The sequence below is a fragment of the Trachinotus anak genome, unplaced genomic scaffold (assembly GCF_046630095.1).
Source record: "Trachinotus anak isolate AG129_WGS33_773 ecotype Australia unplaced genomic scaffold, CSIRO_AGI_Tana_v1 ptg000020l, whole genome shotgun sequence".
Taxonomy (NCBI): domain Eukaryota; kingdom Metazoa; phylum Chordata; class Actinopteri; order Carangiformes; family Carangidae; genus Trachinotus; species Trachinotus anak.
In genome coordinates this window covers 1232990-1257568 of record NW_027273871.1, presented here as the reverse complement: position 1 = coordinate 1257568, position 24579 = coordinate 1232990, and the positions used below count along the sequence as shown (strand labels likewise).

The following is a 24579-nucleotide window of genomic DNA, read 5'->3' as shown; positions in this document are numbered from 1 at the left end:
AACACTTCCAAAGAGCACAAATGTACAGAGAAATGCTCGTTAGAACAAATGTCCAATTTCCAACCTTGCCTGCTCTGGTCCTGCATCGTCTCCTGCTTATCTCATTTTTAAAGTAACAATGTGCTTGAGCTAAAGGCCTTTTTCCGATTTGGTTTAATTGTTGTGCTCGGCTGCTGAGAGTTTCAGTTAATGCACTTTTATGCAGCAAAGTCAGTAATGACAGAGATAAAAACAGGAATAAACACATTAAAAGAAAAAAAGCAGACAGGAAGAAATCATTAATGGTGTTCATTAGCCCATGAGCCAAATATAGATTTGCAGTCACAAGGATAACAGCACAGTATATCGTACAAGGTAAGGTGAGGTATCCATGTAAGTACTGAGACACAGGAAATGGAAAGAATTTTAATCCACTTCTTATCTTCATTGAATAACGTGTGTGTGTTTACAGGACTAACACTGAGAATCAGAGCTCTACTTCAACTTAATCGGGGGGGGGGGGGGGTTAATCTGCAGTATTTTATTAAACATCACCAGACTTAAACAATCATTTTACTACATGGTTCACTTGAAAACAAATGTTTTAGCGATTATTTGGAATTTTCGCCTTTTGCGCTGCCTTCGACAAAAAGGCTCCGGACACAGTAACCTCTCAGCTGGTTTCCATACAGACTGACCCTCAGCTGAAATAATGAACAAGTTCTTAGAGATACTACTGCAAACATGATGTCTAACTGAAGGGATATCATCACGAAACTAGCAGTTAATTGTGTGCTTTTATTTTTTTTATATACAGATTTTGATAACTGATAAGAAATGCTCAAGTGTAACTAAAGCACAGCTTAAAAAAAAAAAAAAAAAAAAAAATCAGCTCAGTGAATTTACAATCTAGTGAATATACTACATTAATCCTCCTAAATTTCCAACACAAACACAGCCATGAAAGATCTCATTTATAATCCAAATTATAAACAGAAGTGTTGCACTTCCTGCGCCCAAACCATGGACCGGAGAAAGTGTTTTTTTTTTAGTTAATATGATTTGTGAGTTTGCGTGTCAGCTCTTAAAAAAAGAAGCAGAGAACAGTGAGGGTCTGACTCCTCTCTTGTTTGTGGCCATCATTGCTGCCATCTGAGCCTCTAGTATTTTTATGATTGTTGACAAAGATTAATTAAACCAGTGTGTTATATTTTTTTTGTCACCATGCCAAAGAAGCTACCACTCATTATCCAAAAAAAAAAAAAAAAAAAAAAAGATGTATTTTGGGCAGAAACAGCCATCACTGTAGCTCAGGCCTGACAGCTACACAGAGCTCCCATGCTTCAGTCACTATGGAGACTGCCATCGGACGCCACACGAGCTGACAGGCTGGAGAGGGTAATCCGTTCTGCTGGTAGACCTTGTCTTTCAGGACCAGAATTTCATCTTGTACTTTTTTGCCACTTTTGACCTGGTCTGTCTGTAGCTGCAGTCGGAGGCTGCCTGGCTGTCAGCAGTCTACATCCTCCGCTTCTCTCTCACCCTCACATCCACGGCACCGTGTCTGTCATCTCGCTCTCTTTTCACCCAGCCTGGGGAATCATGAACCAGTTTGGCATGTACACACTTTTCAAGGTATCTTTTACCTTTTGTTTCGTTAAAAAAAAAAAAAAAAAAATGGAGAATGGAGTTACAGAATCCCAAAGCTTTACTGAACAACTGAGACATGAGCATGCATTTCTGTACAAAGTAATGATCTTTAATATTATTTGAATGCTGATTTTTGCTGCGTAGTCTACAGACGTTATGAGGCATGCTGTACAAAGCTTCACTTCAAAACAATGCAGTTTGTTCTACAGTAAATATGACAGGTACAAGGAATGACTTTTACAAAAAAAAAAAGGAAGAGGAAAGATAATAGTCTGTCCTTATGCCTTTTCCTGCAGAGGGAGGGCGATTTTTTCAGGTTCATTTGTCTTAATCATTGAAATATGGCTCTGAAGGGCTCAGTAACACTCACACTTCAAGACCTTTTCATCACACTGTGAGCCATATTTCCCCTGTGCCATAGCAAATTGCGTGGACACACCTGACTCCCTGGACTGCTGGGAATAGAATATGCATGCATGGAGAGTAAAGCCCCGCTGTCAGCTCTTTTGTAGCTGGAGGTGTGTTTTTGTGTTTGTACGTCACAGTGAGGAAGAGCTTAGACATGTGCATGCTTGCCTGTCGTTTGCATGTGAGCGTGCACAGTGCAGTAAATGCACGTGGGCATATGTGTCTGTATGTGCCCCCCCCCCCCCCATCTTGCTCCCGCCCTCAGGTGGACAGTGAGGAGATGGTGGACCTCTGAGACGAGATGCTACAGATCTCCATGTTGGTGAAGGAGCTCCCTCCCTCGCTGCTGCAGTCGGGGACGGAGGAGGAGGAGGAGGAGATGATGTTCTTCAGCCTGTGGAGGGAGATGATGAGCAGCGTCAGCAGGAACACCAGCAGGCCGAGGAAGAGCCACACGTAGACGTAAACGTTGCCCGGACGTCCCGGCGATGAGGCGGCCGCTGACGTGGAGGCAGAGGTTGGAGAGAAACGGAGGAAGGTCCCATTGTCTATTGGAGAGAGCCCGGTCTCATTGTGGTCCACCAATGGGACATCCATCCCAGACATCCTGGCTGATCTGTAGCGCAGAAAGAAAGAGGGATGAGTGAGATTTAATGTGAAACAACAGAAACAGAGTTGACTTCAACATTCATTATTTAAACGACCTGTAGGAGAAATTCTCCTTTGTCTGCTGGAGCTGCCAGGGATTTAATTTCTCCCTCCAGGACACTTCAGCATGGCAGATGCTTGCTGACACAAGAGCTTTCAACCACATCCTTAGATAACCTCCACACAGCCTTGGCTGAGATTAAAAGGAAGACAGAGAGCACTTCTGCAACTCAGATTCAAGGCCAACAATTTACTGCAAGAGCTCCAGACACAGGAAAGAGCTCTATCAAATCATTTCTTCTGTCCTCCTGGAGCACCATCGAAGAGTTCAGGAAAATTATGAACAAGCAAATTAACTTACAAATACTCTTTACAAAAAAATCTAAAGGATGATTGTCATCAAATATGATTTTTCCATGTCTGTTATTAAGAGTAATTCACTTGGAAGAGTCAGGGAGCTTGTTCAGCTGAGGGGACTGCACTGACCGGACTGTGATGAACAGTAACAGCAGGGGGAGTGCTTGTCTCGTTGAATGGCTGCCAGGCTCGCCTGGTGCCTGGAGCCACGTCTGCTCATAAATGAAGGCATCCTTATCTGATGAAATTAAACTCCTTATAATCAGCTTTCATAAAGACAGCTGAGAGCCAACCCTCCTCCACTGTGTGTTAATACTGCTAATAATGTTCCACCGCACGTCACTGCATGGCACAAACCTGAGGAGGAGATGTGCCTGAGCATTGTGGTGCAGGAAGACGTTTCGCAGTGTCTTCGTGTCAGTGGGGGACAGAGGGAAAGGGAGAGCGAGGCTGTTTTGTGTGTCTGTTGGACCGGCCTTGTGTCTCGACTTGATCTATGACAGCAGAGAAAGACACTTCAAAGGGAGAGATAATTGACCATAACCAGAATGAAAGCAAGAGGTCATCACACACACGCTTAGACACACACACACACACACACACACACACACACTTGATGTGGTGTGTGCTCGTTTCTCTCTCTCTGTCAGCTCCTTCCTCTCCACTTCATGGTTATGCATTTCACAATACACCATATACATGCGCCTAGTCACTTGCATTATATTCAGGGGAGTGGGGTAAACATCCCCCCTCTCCTGGAGCCCTGGAGCTACCATGGCTGCATGTGTGGCCCCTGAGGAGTTTCCAGTACATTTGTGAAGAACAGGACAGTGCAGCGAAGGTGCAGAGATAATTTTTTTAAAGTTTAGACATTTAGTTTTACTATTTTGTGCCAATGACAGTATAGAGACTTTTAAGTGCATGTGTTTCTGTGTCACTAATAAAAAGATCAGCAGGGGGGTATTCTGAGTTTAGTTAAATTGCCAGATTGGGCGGGTGTTGGGGTATGTTTTTATAAAGTGGGCGTTTGCTATAATTTGAGTTGACAGGGAAGCGCTGGGGAAGATACATGAGGCCAAGACACTGTTTTAGGTTAAAGAGGAAGGTGCGTTCAGGTGTCCTAAAAACAACAGGAAGTTAGTTCACGTTGTTTTACCGATTGCCATGCCAGCCGTGCACAGCTCCAGGAGGAAATCAAGGTAGGCGATTTGTTTGTCATAATTACATCAGTTTTGAACGCACAGACACTAAACACGTTTTTTAATATCCAGCGTGACTTACACTTCCCGAGGATATTATTATACCCGAAAAAAGACGCTCTTTAGGATTCCAGAACTTGCCTGAGAATCGTCAGGTTTTTAGGTTTTCGTCGGTATCAAAGTGATTTTTTAATAGTTGTCAGTGCATTGGAAGGTTTACAGCTAAAAGGATCAGCTAATAGTGAATTCGGCATACTTAGTTGTGGAAAAAAAATACAGCATAAACACACTATAAACGTTTCCATAGGTCGGAAATATCACCACAGCAAGGCTGGGATATGTGCTGGAATCAATGACTATTGGTAATTCTCAGTTTGGTGTCAGAGGCTGATATTAGACCATCCCCATTAGGTCGTTTGGTGTTATTTTATAGCTTTCTAAAATAACAGTATCTGTATTCAGAGTGTGTTCAGTTTAAGAGCATTGCTAGTAGACAGGCAGGTCGCTGTCTACTTTTGCAGAGGTCACTCAGCGTTTCATCCATTCAGCCTGTAACACTCATCAGTGCTGTTACAAAACGCCTATTGTGTCCTATTACTTCTGAAGTTTAAGCCAGCCACCCTGTCCCCAAACTCTTTTCTTCTCCATTTGTTCGCTCCCTTTTATTTTCCTCCCCCTTCTCTCCATTTGTCTCTCTCTGGATGGTACAGACAAGATCTCTGCTCTCTTTAATTTACAGCCCACTGTACCTTCAGGGAGATGCACAGTATAATGAGGATGGATGAGTTAGGCTGCACTCCTTTTTGTATGATTGCATGTTCCCTTTGCCCCAGCTCTGTTTTCTTTATCGAACACTCCCAGTGGTTTTCCCAGCCCAATGAAAAACTTTCTCATATCGTCTCTTTCTCTCCAGCAACTTTTCAAAGTTGCATTGAGCAAGTATTGACATTTCACTCCACACACACTTGCCCTCCCCTCCTTCTGCCTCCTCGTGAACATACTCCAATTAATTTCATTCCTGAAATCATCTGATCATGTGGATTTTGGTTATATTAACACAATTTTTTTTTTTTTTTTCTGAGAGTTGTAATTGGTGGGAGAGAGAAAATGTCTACTTGTAATTTTGTAATTTGAAAATTCACACACATCAGTTTTACTCTCGTATCTGTCAATGTGTTAATCACGTCATGTTCCCCAGCAGAAATGTCCATGAGCATGAAAGCAAGCCCCCATCTTCTCGCTCCGCCTGCATCTCGCTGCTTCAATTCCTTCTTCTCCTCCTCTCTCCCTGCGACCTCCTCCTCGTCTTACCCGCTGTCCTCTTGTCTTTCCCCTCCTCATCCTCCTCCTCCTCCTCTCTGCTCCGCGCACAGGTTGCTGTCGTTAATGATACGTTGTTTTGAAATCTGTGATGAAGCTTGTTCATTGTGAGCTGAAGTGGCTGATAATTGTGCTTAATGATGCTTTTTGTATCCAGGCAACACAGCGCGTTCAGTTCTTTTTTTCGAGCTAATCTACTTTAACAGGGCAAGCCATGCAGTCCCACTGAGGCTGAGGAGGTCACCCACTCGCCCACGTATAATAAATACCAGTAGATATTTGACTTAGGAATAGCTGCAAGCCTAATACAGAGAAAAATAAGGGCTAACTGGGGAAATGAAGAAAATTACATCAGTGTCTTGACATTTTGGTTTAGGCAATATGACATGATGGATCTGAGTATTTTATTTTTTCTTCTTCTGAGTTTTAAAAAAAAGATTTTTCTTGTCTCTTGTCTTCTGCATTCTGTGTTTTCCTGTCGAGCAGCACATCCACATGTCCGCTCTCTAGCGCCGTGTTAAAAATAAACGAAGATTTTCCAGATAATCTCAATTTTTATTTGAATGATCTAAAAGAAATACTTATTATACTGAGGTCCATCTTTGCATTTGCGCCATTTCTCAGACATGTTCTGTTCCGTGGATGCAGTCGCTGTAAGTTTTTCAATTAGGGCTGAATGATGTATAAAATGTTGTGGAAATCAAATTATTACAATGTGCACAAAGAGGTGAGCGTAAGTTGAAAAGTAGCAGAGATGAGATGGCTTTGAGTTTACAGGACTGTGGCGTCTGGTCAGCTTACTCTGCATATCTCACAAGAGGGATGCACTGAAAAAACAAACTCTGAGCTCTCTGTTTGTGTTGGTTGAAAAGATTATGTCTCCAGCTATGAGATGTCGGGCAGTGAAAGTCGACTGAGCAGTGTGTGGACTTTATTCAGTGTAGCTGCCAGTGTCTAACCGACTGTCTGCGGACATCAGGCTGAAGTCTTGTCAACACAAACAGTGCAGACGAACTCGTGAGCAGACAGTCAGTTTCTGCCCCGTCTGAGCTCAGAGTGATAAGTCCTGTATTTAGTTGAGGCATCTGCTCCTGTCAGTCCTTGCGTAGCTGTATAGCATTTATTTTTTTAAATATGCATAATACTTGACGCCCTTTCAAGTGGTGCAGGTTCTTTATTACTCTTGCTCAACTGCTTTGCCTATAAGATATAGATTTATTATGTTTGAGCCATGTTTTGTGTTTGCAAAGGAAAATAAATCCATGGTCCAAAGTTTTATGAGCGAGAAATGTAAAGTTCCCAGGATAAATTCTGAGAAGCTCTTAACCAGCATTGGTGCTTATCTGATATAACTGAATCATTGACAACAAACTGATTCAAAATGAACTGATTCTGGTCTTTGTGAATGGAAATCAAATTGAATTGGGAGGTCAGTGGCGATGTCCAGCCGTGCCGCTCTCTCTTGCTTGCTTCTGTCTTAAAGTGCAACTTCACGCCAGGCATCAGTCTTTCGCTGCCCGCATCCAGCATCAGCAGCACGAGACTGGTCAAAAGTTTGACCTCCCAGCAGTGATGTCACGAGGTACTGACACCCCCTGGAGTACAGTTCTTCATCAAGGTGAGAGGTTAAACCTCTGGAGGCAAAAACAAGATTTTCAGAGTTGTTCTTTGTCTGGATGTTCTTTCGTGGCCTGGCTTTTAGTTTTCTCCGAGATGTCATTTTGAGGCGTTCGGTCCCTTCGTGCCATCATGCCCTGCTCATCCACCTGATCCTTAGTCTCCATGCTGCTTCACTCCACACTCATGAGACTGGCCTGATCTCGTCCAGTCCTTTAGTGAGCTGAGCCCGAGTTTAACAAGATTTCCCTGGGAAACTGGGAGAATAAACTGTGCCTCTTTTTATCTCTCTCCCACTGAGCTGTAATCTCATTTGTTTGTCTCTGTAACAAGAGAACTCTAATCTTCTGTTTTGGGTCTTGGAGACCTGACGTCCTATTTTACCTTTTTTTAAAAAAATTTTTTCATTAGATATTGCTCATAAACATGAACATTCATCAAATGTTCAAGCCTACTTTGTAACAACACTTACTGAAAACTCTTACCTTTTGGGTCTTAATGAGGTCAGAAAAAGAGACGGAGAGCAGTGGGGTCTTTGTCAGCACAACACTCCGGCCCTCTGGTGGCTCTAAATCTCAGTCACGGTTGCTCCTGTAGACATCAGCAGATACTGGCAGTTGATCTCGCCACTGTTTTTAAGGTTAAATTGAGAGATCTGCAGCCGCCACTTGATCTTTCTGCTCTCATTCTCCACCTCACAGAGGAAAGAAGTCTTGCTTAGTCTCAGCTGCCCCCACACTTCCCTCTGAGCAGGTAAGGTCTTTTGACAACACGAATGGCGTCTCTGGACCAGGGTAATGGAAGCTGGCAGTAGCTGCTCCTCTCAGAGGCAAAGGGCAGTGGCCTGACTGGCCGACAAGAGTTAGTGACATTCATTCAGACTGGGCATCACCACAGCCTGAGGTGGTTTGACTTGCATTTGCTCCACTTGACTTGCATTTCTGTCTCTCTTTTCGCAACTTAACAAAGAAGAAGTTGCAGCTCGTCTCTCCCCGTCAGGGCCGCGCAGAGTTCAGGTACTTTGAGGCTGTTTTGTCCTTCAGCCTCCTTGTTCTCCTGTTTCCTCCTGAGTCTCTCAGCCTGGAACTCATCAGCGGCTTCTTTCTTTTCACTTTCATTTATGACTATTTTTTTCTGATTATGTATTTCAGTGTTTTCAATCTCAACATTGCCTCTCGACTCTGTCAAGAGCTTTTAATGCATTCTGTATAGCCTCAGTTATCTCTACTACACAGTCTTTAACACCAGGCAGCCTTGAGCCTTCCTGTCTCTGCTCCACTGTTGCTTGCTCAGTCTGGGCTTGAGCATATTTTGCCTACCACCAGTCAGTATCTACCGGACTCCCAAAGGCTCCCTTTCGTGCTGATCAAACTCCTCCTTGTGCTGCACAATCTCTGAAAGTCACTCCTCAAACAATCCCATCGTCTGCCGGTGGAGTACGTTCAGCCAAAGTCCTCCTGAGACTTTGTGCCGTGGAGCTTCCTCTGCTCCACTTTCTCAATCTGCTCCTCACCCTCCACCCTCCTTCATTCTCTCATTGTCTCCTCATAGTCTTTGCACTGTCTCTGTTCTATGTATATTCTGAACTGTGTGTCCTGTCTTCCTTAATATCCAGCACTCTTGGAGTCCTGTTTTATTACATATATTAATAAAACGGAGGAAGATTCACATGGGTCTGCTTTTATTTTCTTTTAAACTTTTGCATAAGGTTTTTTATATCCATTCTGGGCCAAACGTACAGATTCTAATCAAACCTTGAGCTCTCTTTTGATGACAGAAAAAAGCTTTGGCCATTACTTGAATTTTCACAGTCCATGCAGGCAGCCTATGCAAATATTTACTAAAACTCAAAGTTCCCAGAGAGAGGCATTCTGTTGTCTGCTCGGTTTTGGTGTCAGCTGTTCACGTCATGAATAATGGAGAGATCCATGTGAGGCAAAATGTCATGGCATTTGGGCCATATTCTGTGTGTGTGTGTCTGTGTGTCCCTGTGTTCGCTCTCCTGCTGTATTCACAACCACATGCATGACCAAGCAAAGACAAATACCAGATATGTTCATTCACATGTATGTCCATATGTAAAAATACCAAAGATTTGTGCACATACTGTGTACACACACACACACACACACACACACACACACATACATAGAGATTGCCAGGAAATAAAAGTAGCCTGAATTTCAAACATTTTAAATATCTCATATTCTGAGCCAGATCAGCTCAAAACAGACCCGAGGCTTAACCACATGAATTCCAGATCGCCTCTGTGGACCCAAATACCAGAGATAACCCGTGTAGGGGTCAGAGATATGTAGGGAAGATGAAAGTATGAAGAAGGTGATGTTTCAGTATTTATGAGAAGTCCTCAACCATTTTTCTTATGGCCTATTTCTCTGCAGTTTGGACTGTTTCAGTGTTTCCTTTAAAATTACCTCCCTGTTTAAATATAAATATAAGTAACGTGTGCTAATGAATGACAGACAGGTCTCCAAATAATTTTTACAAAAAAAGAGGTGGAATTTGAACAAAGCAATAAATGTAATGTTTCTATTCATTGCCTTTACATTTGAATGACAAAATCTCACCGCACACCTGAGCGCACTCGAAGCTGCGCCAGGGGTCGAGCGCCGCTGTTCGACTGTTATCTGATTCTCTCAGATATTCAGGGCATGAAAGTAAGGATTTCAAAAGGCCAAAATTTGAATGAGATCCCAGCGATGCGGCGAAGGGCCTATTGTAACTGGCAGAAACATAACGCCAGTTAAAACCCGAGCAGGCAGTGATCATTATGAATAGGAAGTATTGGGAGGTTTGTTCGGACAGTGGCCAGCATAGATAATGAGCTCTTTTGCTTTGATGCTCAGGTCTTTGTGTGTGTGTGTGTGTGTGTGTTTGTGTGTTAGCCCATCCCTGTGGTGAAGTGTATTTTTACACCTCATATCTTATATCTGTTAATTACTCCTGATACTTCTGATTGCAGCTGCCAATAAATCCGATACTGGCTGTTTTCACGTTGTGTTGTTGATGATGAAGATGATGATGATGATGATGATGATGAGCGGGGTGAGTCACACACCGTTTTAAGCACAAACAAACCCTGCTCCTGTTCTCATTGCCCTGAAAGGACACTTTTATGCCCTCTTCCTTTCTCTCTCAGTCTGGCGGGCACAAATGCTCCTCTCATCACTCACTCGTTCCCTCTTTCTCTCAACTGCCACTCTGGGAGTTCGCTCATCTCCCAAGTTGCTGAATGAAAGCACACAGGAATTCTTCCCCCCTCTGCCGTTAACCTTGTTTACAGGATGCTGCAACTCAGCTGCTGACAAGTCTCCTGGAACACTCTGCCTTCATTTTACTTTATTTCATCTTCCCTTTTACTCTGTGTCTTTCCTTCCCCTCTTTCGTCTTCTCTTCTGCTCTGCAGGCAGTGATAAATCACCCAACTAAGTTTCTGGCGGCTGAAGCAAGACTGATAAAGCTGAAGTGAATAATGCCTGCTTGTATCCAGCAGGAATTCCCCCCTTAATGATAAAAAAAAAAAAAAAAAAAAAGCTTCCTCAAGCATCACCTGCATATGTGAAAATGTTGGGGGGGAAGAAAAAGGAAGAGTTACAGACCTTGTTTCTGTGTGAGGGAGCTGTCCCTTCGCTCGTGTTCATGTCGCGCAGAAATCCATCCCGTTGTGTTTGGTCTTTCAGCCGAGCAAACCAGATCTGTTGCCCCTCAGATCTCGTCTGCTCTCTTCTCCCTCTCCCTCTCTCCCTCCGTCTGTCATTCAGTGTGACCCACACACACACACACACACTCTCTCAGACTCACAACTGAGGCACTACAGCTGGAGTAGACAATGTCAGACGTGGAGCCTCTCTGTGAATGGGCTCGCGTTCAAACAGGAGACGTGAACACACACACACACACACACACACGCACAGGGCCTGTAACTGAGAGGCTGTGACTAATGAATGATACTGATGTTTTTTTATACTGGAGAAGTGGTGAAGAGAAAAGAAGAGAGGGAGTAGTGCTCCCTCCAATCCCATCCCCTCTCTCTATGACTCCCTCTGTCTCCACCCCACCCCCACCCCCACCCCCCACTTTGCTCTCTGCTGCTCGTCACCTTTCAACACTGATCACATCAACTGTCAAAGCTCTTCTTCTGTGTCTTTTTTGTTCTCACCGATCAAATATTCCTCACAGTTAAGCCGGTCAGTAGTTAGTAAGTGTGTGCTGAGGCAACAGGCATACTGTCAGATAAATGGTTTGATAAACTGTCCAATAAATCAGCGTTTGTCAGTGCGTGCACACCCTCCCACACACACATTCAAGCCTTTGTTTGTGTTCTCATCTGTCTGGTGTTTGTGTGAGGGATACAGCCTCGATCTCTGCTCTCGGCAAACTGCGTCAGTAGACAGTATCCAGTGGCGAGCAATAACCTGGCTGCTGATGTGCTGGCAGACCGAGCTGCTGGGATAAGACCCCAAACCGTCAGATGAATGAGAAAAGGGAACGAAATAGCCTTTAACACCTCTCAATCTCCCAGCACTGCTTTCCACTGCTCTTCATCTTAAAGCTCCTGTCTTTTCTTTTTACCTCCCTCTCTTTACCTCCCTCTGACCCCCCCCCCCCAATTCTTTTCAATTGATTTTCTCTTAACAGATGTGTTCAGCTGCTGCTGCTATCTGCGTAAAAGTGCACAATACAATTTGAAAATGAACATATGCCGAAACAAATTACTCATGAAAAAGCATCATCTGTGATTCCGAATATATTTTAAAGGGGAATAAAAGATGACCAATGTTCAGCACTCAAGAAGGTAAAGTTTTGAATTTATTTGGTCTTATTTCGAAATGTGCATCTGCAGCTTCAGCCTCGGCCCTAATGCAGTGGAGGTGAAATTGTTTTAGCTGAGGATTATATTTAAGCCAGTGTTCACAGCTGTTTACTCCCCAGTCTAGAAGAGACATTGCGAGTTCAGCATCAAATTTCATTCATTTACCCACCAACAACTTTCCAGTCTCCAGGGGCGGAAAGCAACAGCTATGTCAACTCTTGTCTCTACCATGTCTTTTCTCCCGCTGAAGTTAGCATGCTAACCATCTAGCCCTGGCCCGTCTTGTCACTTTGCGATAGCAACTCACTGTAGCCTCCAATCTGCCCTGCAGATGTAGCGCTGCTCAGAGGGCTGATTATAACCTCTTGTCTTATAAAGATAACGATGGCTGCAGCTCATGAATTATGTCTGATCAAAATTTAGTTTTGATCCATTAAGTAGAAGTTGAGATTTTTTTCACTGAAAAAGTGAAAACTTTGACCTCTGATGGCGGTAGAGGATAAGTCAATAAAATGACAATCCATCCTGTAGTTGTTCAGTTTGGACCAAGGTGATGGAACAACGGACCAACATCCCTAGTGCCGCTATGTCTGTCCAATAAAAGTAATCATGTTACTATAACCAAGAAGGGACATGGAGACGTATTCCAGTGTCCATCTGCAACAGCTTATGTGTCAAAAGCAGAAGGGGGGGACAAATCCCCTCAAGTACAGAGACCCATAATGAACACTGTACAGTCTGTTCCATCATAACGACTATTTTTTGATAGTGTGTTGTTCCAGTTTGGGTGAGCCGACCCTTTAAAGTGCTTTACTTTGAAAGTAAAAACGATCGTGAGAGTAGGTAACTAATTTTGGAATGAAACGCTCCAAATAAGGATCAGTCTCCTCTGATCTAAAATAAATTTTGTGCGCGACTCTGAATCTCATGCACGAGCTTGTTTGCACCTTAATGGTATTCATGAAAGTGTTAATTGTGTGGCAGATGACACCTGTCCCTGCTCTGCGAAGGGGAAAAGGCACCTTCTCCTCCTCTGCAGATGCCTCTGTCTTTTGCCATCTGCCCGCTGACACCAGAGGGAGATAGCGGCAGTGGAGAGCAGAGAGAGAGAGAGAGAGAGGAGAGATAAGAGGAGGATTACTTTATTTCACATCCAAATCCGGCGTTCGCTAACGTCACATGGCTGGGTTTCATGTGAACTTGAGACAGAGATTTGACAAGTATTTGAAGAGGTTTTGGATTCATCTGATGAGCACATATTTGTGAATATTTTCTTAATCTGAACTACCCAAAAGCAAAAAAAAAAAAAGGTAATAAATATTTTAATGAGACAGCGTAGGCTGTTTCACTGGTGTTGCCAGTGCTGAGGGAGAGCGGACAGAGGAAAGGAACGTTGCACATCATTTAATTATTCCAAAAATTATTTTCCTTGACCTCCATTCTACTAATCACACTCTGCAAGACCTTTTCTAAAGCAATGCCAGGGAATCTGTGCACACGCTCAATTCCTCATTTTCCTGAAAAGGGAATGTGTTTTGCAAAGCTAATTAAGTCTTTGTGAGTACGTGAGCATGTGTCTGTACAAACTCAAGCGTTCTTGTGTTTTATGTTGCCTGTGTATGCGTACGTACGCCAGAGAGGACTGAGGGATGGAGATAAGAGCTTTGGCCTCGGCTGGCTTTTGTCACTAATCCCGGAAGCTGAAGAAGTGGCCGCAGATTCCGTGTCATTCCCTGATATCCCAGCCAGTTCTGACTCCGTGCCATCCTGGCGTTGCCCTTGTGAGGACACCAGTCTCTGTGCTGCATGTTAATGAGGCAGAGACACGCTGCAATGAGAGGTGTGCATCTGCATTTGGGGACTATTTTGGGCAAAAGTGTGTGTGTGTGTATGTGTGTGTGTGTGTGTGTGTGTGTGTGTGTGTGGGGATTTTTGACAAGCTCATTCCGCAAAGCTCATGGGAACATCTTTAAACTCTGAGATAACAGACAAGATAGTGTTCAGATATAAGCTGCAAATAGGTTAGAAGTTCACTGTATTTTAGATGCAGTACCAGATATGCTTTACATCTTTTTGGTAATCTGAACCAATTTGCAAAGCACCCCACTGCAAAAGCTAAATTTAAGACCATGGATGAGCACAGAAAAGATGACTGTTTCCCTTGTCTTCTCCTTATGTGGAGAGAAAGTATTTTTGCAACCATGATCTTGAAGAGACATTTAAAATGTGATATATTTTGCTCATGTCTCCAAGCGTGCAGAATTATTTGTGATCCTCAGTTCCATATTCAAAAAATGTTTAAAGATCAGGCATCAGCCAGTAAATATGCACAACCCTCCAGCTTTTCGTCTCATTGCAGATCTGAGGGCATGGAGCAGAGACAACATACTGAGGCATATGTCTCACATTGACACAGGACAGCAGCCTGACAGGCGGGCGCTTGTACAGAATAACAATGAGAGAGACGGCGATGCAATGTTGGCACTGTGTCTAAAAACTCTCCCCGTGAGTCGAGAAACAGAAACGGACAGGACCCAATGTACAAAAACATCACGTCTGAGCAAGAACCACTGAAAACATTGTTCTGCTAAAACCTTTACCACTTACGGTTTCCAGCGGTTTTTGCCCTATTCCACTGAAGGGTACACTCTAAATTCATGAAAGAGGAGAAGAAAGGAAATATGTCCTCAAAGTCAGATTCATTTGAATATATGAATAATTTAGTGCACCAAAAGATTTGGGGCCCTTAAATTGCAAATAAAAAAAAGCCCTTACGCTTCAAACATTCATAATTCATAAGCTCCACGGCTCAGGCAGGGAGAGACCGGGAGATGTTTGATGCGCAAGTTTGCCAATAGGAGGTATAGAGGAGACAAGAACAAAACCTACAGTGCAACACTTTGACTGTCAGCATAATTAATCAATCAGTTTATGTCTTTTTATATTTCAGTCATTCGGTGAGTATGAATACTCTCTCTCCCTCCCTCTCTCACTGTCTTCATCTCTAAGTCTCTCTGAATAGTTAATTATAGGGGGGCAAAAATCACAGCAGATCCCAACATGTAAACAATTAAACTTTCATCAGAGGTTTGTGGCATTATTGTGATACACTCTGTTATTCCCTAAAATGTTGCCCTCTGGTTACAGATTGGTTAAATAGTCTGTGTGTGTGTCTGCCATAGTCTAGTTTTGAGGACACATTTCAGGCTACAGACCAGTTAATTTAGGATAAACTCTGTGTCCCCAATTGGGGGAAAAAGCTGATTTTGGGGTCATTGGTTCAGGTTATGGTTAGGTTAAGGTTAGGCTAAAAGTTGGGGTTAGGCAAGTAGTAGTTAGGGTGAAAGTAAGTCTCCAGGAAATTAATGTAAATCTATGTATTGTCAACAAAAGTGAAAAAGTGACCTTTGACAATGAGTGTGTGTGTTTGTTGTGGAAAATCCTCCCCATCTCATAATAATTCAAATAAAAATGATTAATTAGAAATAATAACATCATTAAAAATAATAAGCACAGTTATTGTGCAATCATAAACAAAAGACACACTAAGTGCTCTCATTCTTGACATAACAATCCTCCGCCTCTCTCAGAGCTCATTTGCTTTTCATGCCCCTGGCTCATTACAGTGATGGGCCTTTTAATGGAAGAGACTGGCACTACATTGCTACATCATATTCCTCAATAAAAGGTCCTTTGATCCTCATGAAGATAATTGAACAGAGCATTATTCCAGTACAAAGGCCGAAATATTTGACCTTCAGACCAGAAACAAAGGAAAATAAGTTGAGTCTTTGATAGATAAACTGCCTTTAACTTGTAATAGCTGCTACTCATATTTGATGCAGTTTGTTGTTGTTTGTTGGGGGTTTTGGGACTCTTCCCATTCCACATATGAAATATTTTTTCCAGCACACTGATGCCCCTCTGCAGTTTGGTGCAGATGATTTGGCCTCTTTGGAGTTCTGTCGGTTGTCTCATGTTGCTTAGAAAACTTTGATATCGAAGTGCTGATTGCCAGACATCTTTTAGAGCTAGTAAACGCTGCTAATTGGCCTTCAACCTAACAACCCATCTTTTGTAATTGTAAGAGTTTAAAGGAGCTATTTGTACGTTTTTGCTATCGCCACATAGCCAATGTTAGCATTACCAGCTATTTACTTACCAGTCCAGCAAGTTCAAAATCAAACTTCATTCCTTTACTCACCAAGAGGTGTCTCCAGAGGTGGAAAGAGGCCCTTTTGTTTTGCTTCTTTTTCTATCACTTTTTTTGGCATGCTAACCAGCTAGCCCAGGCCAAGTTGATCCATCTTCTGACTTTCCGATACCGAGTCACTGTAGCATCCAGGCTGCCCTGAACGAGTATTGCTGCTCAGAGGATGTATTACAACCTCTTGTATTTTAGATGCAATGATGGCTGAAGCTCTTGGGCAGAAGTAAACAGCTGTTAAAGCCAACGTTGGCTATGCAGCAATAGCAGAACTTACAAATAGCTCCTTTAAGACCTTTTCCATGGCGTGTTTGCGTTACTATGTGGAGCCTACACATGCATACAGTACATAACTGATGTAGAAGGAGAGCAGACTACATCAAAAATACAACAGACTCCTCATGGGAACAGAAGGTTCCTGAGCTGCCAGTAAAAGTTGCAACCAGCCAGTTCTCTAATAGTAGGTGATGCAGGGTGGCATGGTCAAATCTCAGCAGAGCAGGTTTCCTTTTCCTTTTCATCCCTTTCATCCAGGTTAGTAGGCTGCACTTTTTCTGCCTCTTTTTTTTTTTTTTTTTTAAACTAACACTGATGGAACATTTTTTTTAAGCTCAGGGTGTGAGACAATCTCAGCTGTGATCTCTCCCAACGGGGGTAACACCAAAAGATGGAGGTGCCGCTGAGAGATGAGACATGTCCATCTTCAGTTGGGAGGAAACTCCTGGATGGCACAGTATCATAGAGGTGACGCTCAAAACCCCTAGCCCATCTGGCCGCAGCCTGTCACCAGCAATACATCACACTAATGAAATGGCACCGGCCCAACTCTATCTGTCATAAGCAATCTGCATCTGCTTAGGAACTGAACGGAAATGAGGAAGAGGGATAGGAAGACAGAGGAAGACAGAGAGACTCTGTGTCCCCTGAGCAGGTGCCATGTTTGTGTTTTTGTGTGTAAGTATGAATGTGTGTGTGTGTGTGTGTGCATGACTCATTCTCTCCTCTTGGCACAACGCGAACAGATATCGATTCTATTCTGAGAGGAGAAAATAGCCACAGCAGGCCACCTCATCCTCCATCTCTGCTGGACCAGATAGGTGAGGATGTTTCATCAGTTCTGTGGTAGAACAAAGTTCCATTGCATCTTATCTGTCACAGAGAAAATTACACACTGAACCCTCTCTTTTTTTCTTTTTTTTATGCATTTGCCTCTCCCAGCCTTGGCACTTGGGGCAACTGGTATTGATATCTATTTCAGCTCCACAAACTGTGAAATTTCACACAAATGATTAAGGTGAAAAACTGCACAGGGTTGTGAAAATGTGCTCTACACACCCGAAGGATGGCAGCTGCATAAGAAAAAGGTTGAGTTGAGAAGAATGACTTCATCGTCTTTAAATGTTTGATCTCCGGTCCAGATAATAACACATGCAATCTTGTACAGTTTTTATTCAGTTCAAATAAAACAGGCTATTGAGTCATGATGTTTGCTTTGCGATACTGAAATTGATTCTCGCACGTTATTAAAAAATACAAGTGCACTTTTAGTATCGGTCTAAGAGATGCGTTATTGAAGAGGCCTTTTGTATTTTAGAGATTTTTTTTTTTTTTTTTTTTTTCTTTTTTTCCAAAATTGACTAAATAGTTGATTTTAATTTCACATCAGGTGAGACTATACAGCATTAGATCATCTGCCCCACAGTTTTACCATAGAATCATACTCATTGCATATTGTTAAATGATGTTCTGTTGCTAACAAAATCACATGTTTCAATCAAGTGTCTGACATGGCAGGAGAAGTAAATAAATGATTACGTTATTCCCTCTGCTGTGACGTGAAAGTTATATGCAAATCATCAAACACAACTCTGAAAATATTCTATTATGTTTTTAGTCTGGTAAAAATGTTATGAACCTGGCTAATTAAGGATTTATTCCTATCAGCCAACCCTCCTCTGGGGAGTAATTTATGGATTACTGCATGATTAGAAGCTCTCTGGGGGGGGAAATGTACCTCTTAATGTAGACAGCGCTTCATATTTGTTTTGCTAAGATAATTGTATGGTGTTTGGACTGAAACGCTCAGTTGACTGCATCAAACTAAAATCCAACCAGATTTTTTAATTAAACATACTATTCTGGTTAAAGGAGGAGGAGGGTAAATATGATAAATACACCATGAAGAAAAAAAAAAAAAAAACAACAAGCAAAGGAGCCTTCCATCAAATCTAGCCGTCAGGAAAGTATTAGGAGTGATGGTTGGCAGAAGGTTCAAGAAGCAGCCTCGTGACCAAAAGGTTGCAAATTGGAATCCTTAATCCCCCGTCGCTCCACTGGAGCTGCTCAGCAGAGGCAGCACCATGACAAGACTGTAGTTAATGCCCCTGGGTCCTCCCAAGTTCCTACAGTATACCTGCCTCTCTGCTAGACCTCCAGTAGGTCTTCTCTGAGTTCTAATAATAATAGTAATAATAATAGACAATAGGCAGCTAAACATCCTCATGGTTTGCAGTCAAAGAGAGATACACACTTAAGTTGGGTTAGGAGTCACTTTGGTATTTTAATCAGCTGAATATTTCACCACTTTGCACCATCTCCTTCCCTGAGGAGTTTGGCTGAGCAAAGCTTCTGGGATAATTTGTAAAATTAGACATAACAGGGCCACATAGTCACATGATCAGTTACACATTTATCCAGACTTATTCCTGTTATTATCCATACTGGGGCTGTAGCCTTAAGGTTACACTCTGCGTGTATATATATATATATATATATATATATATATATATATATATATATATATATATATATATATATATATATAATCTCTGAAAAAAATGATTATTTGACATGACAACTTGTCAAAAGTCTGCTCGAGTTTACTGCTGATGAAGAACATCAGGCTGTGAGCTCTGAAGAGAAAGTCTGCCATCTGATGGACAATTAAGAACCTGCAGGCTATTAGCAGGTCGCTCCTCACTGGCAAAGCACACATCTGTCAGTCGTGTTTTTGTCTGTTTTGCATTGTTTTTATTGGACTGTGTGAAGCTCATTTCTAACTACCTTTCATAGTACAGTCAAGTGCTGTATAATGATATGACAATAATGGTCCAAAAGTTTTAATTCTTCTTCTTTTTACTCAAACTATGGATGGACCAGGCTATACATTAAAAAAAGTCACTCTGCTCCATTCCTCCACTGAGGACACGAACAAGGCCTGTAAGTAACACACACAGACTCACACTCTTAGATGAGCCATGTCGATATCATGGGTGGGGTCAGATCTATTGTGCCATTTCTGCACCTCTGTAGCTGTGTTTACAGTGGTGTGTGAGCTGGCCCACGGGGCGATGTGTTTGTTATCTGCTGTGGATCTGCTGGGGCGATCTTTGCTATGTGTTCCTGTGTTGTCTGAACCTATTTTGGGACCATTACCCCCTCCTCTGTCGTGGGATAGAACCAAGCAGCTGCAGCAACAACAAAGGCAACAGTATTGACAAGCAGAGTAAATAATGCAGCTCACGTTTAACCCCAGCTCAGGACAAAACTGACAGGAAGGCATTTATTCATTTCTTCAGAAGAAACTTTGCTTTCATCCTCACTCACCCTCTTTTTTTTTTTTTTTTTTTTTTTACAGCTAGAGGAGGAACTGCAGTTAAGCACAAGTTTCTGGCTTAAAGAGAAAATCCATCTTTGAGAGCAGACCATTACCCGTATGATAAACATGAGTCAGCACTGCTTTGATAATGACATCAAGTATAAATCTCATACAAATCCTGCAGCAGCTTCCAGTGATGGAAGCAGGGAGACGAATGGACTGTTGTCTAGGCTTGTGAGACAGATAGGTCACAGATACTATATCGCCTAAATATATCACACTCAACTATAAAACTTGTGTTAAGAAGGTTTTGTAGGATATTTGAAACATTTTACACAAAATATTGGAAAACTGAAGCCCATCCTGTCAGCACCTACTCAAAGTTTAACACTGCACTTCCTGCCCAACAACTTACCAGCAGCCCATGCATCATTTCATGACATGCAGACAAAAGCTATCCTCAGACCAGTGTCTCTAAAGGGACATTCTGTCCAGCACAACACCTCCATAATCTCCAGGTTTTTCTCTGCGCCCCGAACACGCAGCAGGTCCAAGCACAGCAGAGAGAGTTTGCTCTGCTCGCCACAGAAGTTGCAGCCTACATCATTGTCTGTTAATAATGATTACCTGGTTAAATCCTACAAAGCATTTGAAGCGATGCCTCTTTGTTAGTCAAAAAAAAAAAAAAAAAAACTTATGAGGCAACAACTAAACTATGTCCCAACAAATATCTGACTGCTGCTCGGGAATGCTATTTTCTTTCTGTTTACTTTTATTTATAGTGTCAAAGACAAGTGAATATATTCAACATAATTGTAGAGTTGGTGTATATAAGTTGCCTTACCACTATTATTACTAAACCAAGAGAGTATGTATATATAAAATTAAATGAAAGACCAGGCCAGTAGCGCAATTAGGGACGTTTAAGGGGATTTTTTATTTTTATTTTAAATAGTTTGGTACCATAAATATAAGACCAGCAATAGAAGAAAAGACGTCGGAGGATAAAGTTCAATAATGAGATAAGGTCTGATCCAATTTATTTTAAAGTGCAGCTCAGGTAAATCCAATCAGGGATTCCTGACGCATGACGTCGACCTACGTTCGGGCACGTCATTGGACAAACAAACCGCTGGGAGGAAACAGCTGATCAGTTCACAAGGCAACCTGAGGAAAACTTCCCCGGCCGGAAAACCCTCGGACGTCCAGCGAGCCGCTGTTAGTTGGCTGAAGGCAGCCAGAGGTCGCCGTTTGTCCACGAGTTGGTAACGAGTTAGAAAGTGAGCGGTCGTCATTTGACTGTTTTGTTTGTTTGTTTGTTTGTTTGTTTGTTTGTTTGTTTCTCCGCCTCCACCTTGTAACGTTAAGCTGTGAACTAACGACGTGGGTCCTGGCGATGGTGAGTTTTATAAAAGAGCAACGACAGAAAACCCGTGGAGGGGCTGTGCTCAGTGTTGCACTGAGTTTACGGGCTTGTGTTTCTGCCTCGTTTGTCCCGGTTTGTCCCAGTTTGTGTTTCTTATTCTTGGCCCTTTGACAAATCCTTGTAACCATGGTAATGACGCTTCTGACACCTCCAACGCGTCTGCGCAGAAGAGAATTTAACAATTACATTCAAAGGATAGAGTTGTGCATCTCATTTACAGACCACTTCATTTAATCTGCTAAAAGCATCAGCTATACTTTATTTGAATACTAAAATAAAAGCTCTTTGGCTCATGCAGATTTCAGTAAAAGTTAACTTATTTCTTTTGTTTCTCTTTGTAACCATGCTGTGCAGATCTGAACCTATTAATCAGTTAGCTGAAATGAAACATTTTGCATTATGATTAATCATTTCAATCAGAAAGGCAAACAAGCTATTAGCAGATTGTTTAATTTGAATAGTTTTTAGAGGCCTGAAGACATAAAACAATCCAGTATTTCACTATAAAAACAAATATTTGAAAAATTAACATAATTTGTGTAGCCTACCATTTTTCTTACAACCCATTGGTTTCCCTGACTCCTATATACTGGGAACAACTGGCCAACACACTGCACAGGGGACTGACAGGCTTTGCAATGCAACAGTGCAACATGGTCCTTGTTTTTAAGTGCATGTGTAATGAGTTACTGTAGGTACCTTGAAGTCAAATTCATTTTGAGTTTAGTTTCTGTTATTTTGCCTTTTACTGTGCTGGATGCTTTCTTACTTTATCTTTCCCTGTTTCCTTGTTTAAAGATGAACTTCAGCACAAATGCCCACTGCGGCAGTCACACAAGCAAAGAAAATGTTCACCCTTCAAGCAAAATAGATGCATCACAGGCCCAGAGAGCCAAGCAGAGGACAGTGCTCGGTGTCCTGTCAGAAAATGAGCAGCGTGGTCGATCTCTCAGCAAGGTAAGGGAGAGCGACACAGAGGAGGGCATTAAATTTTAGTGACTTTCAGTGGAGTTTCCCCTCAGAACTGTCACATTATGACTTCATGTGACAGTCACGCTTTCTCATTTTTCACCACAGGGAAGCCAATTATCCAAACACAGCTCTGTCTCAGACAGCTCTCAGCACACCTTTCTTGGCTGTACCTCCAGTTCCAGCTATGATGTTTATGTTGAAGAGGCTTGCGAAGTTGTTCTTGCGGCTTCTGGTCAAGAAGTGGTTTCAGACAGCTATTGCCAAGATGCCGAAACTGCTGCCCTGCAAAACGAAGGTTTGAGACTTCTGCTGGAGCTCAGTTCAAGTGAGTTTGCCCTATACCAAAACATCTGTCAAGATTACCAAGTAAGACTGTCTTCTTGATGGGACTTTATGCGTATCACCCAACTGCTGTTCACCCTTCCAGGTTCATGTCTGGACGCTTCTATGCAGTCTGAAAAAGATGAATCCCTGATGTCGGAGGAGGTGCTGTGTGTGTCTGAGTATGCAGAGGACATTTACCGACACCTGAGGGAGAGTGAAGTGGGAAATTATCTGAACTATGAGCACTGAATCATTTCTGTCATGTTACTGTGTATGGTCAGCATTAAATATGTACACTGTGGCTGTGAAGCATTGCTGCAGAGTTCACTGCAAATACTTCACGAGAACTGGTTTTCTTTCTGAAGCTGAAGTTGAGGCCATTGCCAGGCTACTTAGAGAAACATCCGGAGATCACCAGTGGCATGCGGGTCATCCTGGTGGATTGGCTGGTGGAAGTCATCCAGGAGTACAAGCTTCGTTCTGAAACTCTGCACCTTGCTGTCAACTATTTGGACCGCTTTCTCTCCGGCACAGCTTATGTAAAACGGGGCAAGCTGCAGCTGGTTGGCACAGCCGCATTACTGATCGCTTCGTAAGCACATGTTTATGTTTCCTATGTTTCTGATCGATACTTTTCCTGTAAAAATCTACCTTATGGAATTGTGTCAACTCAATGACCGATGGCAACTTACAGTTCGATGTCGTCTGATCTTTCACCTCGTAGAAAATACGAGGAGATCTTCCCTCCCGAGCTGAATGACTTTGTGTACATCACAGACAGCACCTACACAAAGACACAGTTGGTTCGAATGGAGCATGTTTTCCTAAGAGTGCTGGCCTTCAAGATGGCAGCACCCACCACAAACCAGTTCCTTCGCCTTTTCATGTACATCCACTCTGTCTGTGCCATCACAGAGAACCTGGCCCTGGTGAGTTAAATCAATCACCCAAATGTCAGCCACACTTTCGGTTTATGCCCACTGTACTTTCAAATACAGGTTTTTTTTTCCCTTGATTGTGTTTTGATTTGTTTTTCTCTGCCTCTAGTATGTAGCTGAGTTAAGCCTGCTGGAAATTGAACCATTCCTGCAGTACAGCCCATCTATAGTGGCAGCTGGAGCCTACTGCCTCGCCACCTACACTGTAAACAAATCTCTCTGGGTAGGTTTGTCCAGATCATTGCTTTTAACCCTAAATGTCAGTTTTGTTGAGAATCTCTCGAGGACTTTTTCAAAGTCAGTCTTTTCATATTTTAGCCTGATTCCTTATGTGCTTTTACTGGCTATGCCATGGCTGAAATTGCGCCGTGCCTGACTGAACTCCACAAGCTATACATCAGTGCAGAGAGTCATCCACAACAGGCCATCAGGGAAAAGTATAAGAGCTCAAAGTAAGCTTAGGCTTGTAGGTTTTTTTTGATAACAAAAAAGACAACTTATGTAAACTAAAGGCCTTTGTGAACTTTCATACATATTTTTCAGTAAGTGTGGGTTGTTAATGCATCTCAGAGCACAATTTTACATCTATAAATGGATGTCTTTTATCTCTTCATTTACAGGTATTGTCGTGTGTCGTGGATCACTCCACCTGCCATTCTGCCTTTCATATGAATCACTGCTCCACCCTTCTTCTGACGCTTCTGACAGGATATAACTACCCTGAGAACAGAACAAACACAAGTGATTCTACTGCCAGTCCCATACATGCCACGCCCCCTCTGGACACTTTATTATTATTTTTCCTTATAGTTTATGCAAATACAAAAATTACCTTTTTATAAAAATACTTTCAGATTCATATAAAAGATTTTATAAGCTGGTAAGTCATCAGTTGTAATAAATGTGTATATTTTATTTCAGAATGACATGAGAATGACATGAGAATACAACATTCATGTTAAATCATGAATTACAAAATCATTCATATCTTATAGAGTTATTCTAATGTATGACCAAGCATTTTTATGGGCTTTATTTTGCATATGTCATGCCACAGTGTAATAACACATGTCTTTCTAAATAAAGTTTTTTATTGAAATTA

The 24579-nt window shown here is 42.3% G+C and overlaps 2 protein-coding genes across 7 annotated transcripts; one reads left to right on the top strand and one right to left on the bottom strand.

Moving 5' to 3' along the window:
* Nucleotides 1-273: 273 nt before the first annotated feature.
* Nucleotides 274-11140, bottom strand: LOC139637348 (serine-rich and transmembrane domain-containing protein 1). Of its 3 annotated transcripts, none has more exons than XM_071506002.1 (2): nt 10799-11140; nt 274-2653 (listed from the first exon to the last, which is right to left on the bottom strand). In XM_071506002.1, the coding sequence occupies exon 2, from the start codon at nt 2641-2643 to the stop codon at nt 2299-2301; it is 345 nt and encodes a 114-aa protein (XP_071362103.1). In that variant the 5' UTR covers nt 2644-2653; nt 10799-11140; the 3' UTR covers nt 274-2298. The 3 variants fall into 3 exon arrangements, with proteins under 3 accessions (XP_071362103.1, XP_071362104.1, XP_071362102.1); XM_071506003.1 differs by lacking the exon at nt 10799-11140 and adding an exon at nt 5553-10790; XM_071506001.1 differs by lacking the exon at nt 10799-11140 and adding an exon at nt 2742-3623.
* On the top strand, nt 4093-24579 carry ccna1 (cyclin A1). Of its 4 annotated transcripts, XM_071505993.1 has the most exons (9): nt 20245-21216; nt 22042-22200; nt 22321-22540; nt 22643-22758; nt 22905-23131; nt 23264-23468; nt 23587-23700; nt 23796-23929; nt 24098-24292. In XM_071505993.1, the coding sequence occupies exons 1-9, from the start codon at nt 21214-21216 to the stop codon at nt 24147-24149; spliced, it is 1230 nt and encodes a 409-aa protein (XP_071362094.1). In that variant the 5' UTR covers nt 20245-21213; the 3' UTR covers nt 24150-24292. The 4 variants fall into 4 exon arrangements, with proteins under 4 accessions (XP_071362093.1, XP_071362092.1, XP_071362091.1 ...); XM_071505992.1 differs by lacking the exons at nt 20245-21216; nt 23796-23929 and adding an exon at nt 4093-4241 and having other exon boundaries at nt 24098-24579; XM_071505991.1 differs by lacking the exon at nt 23796-23929 and having other exon boundaries at nt 20231-21097; nt 24098-24579.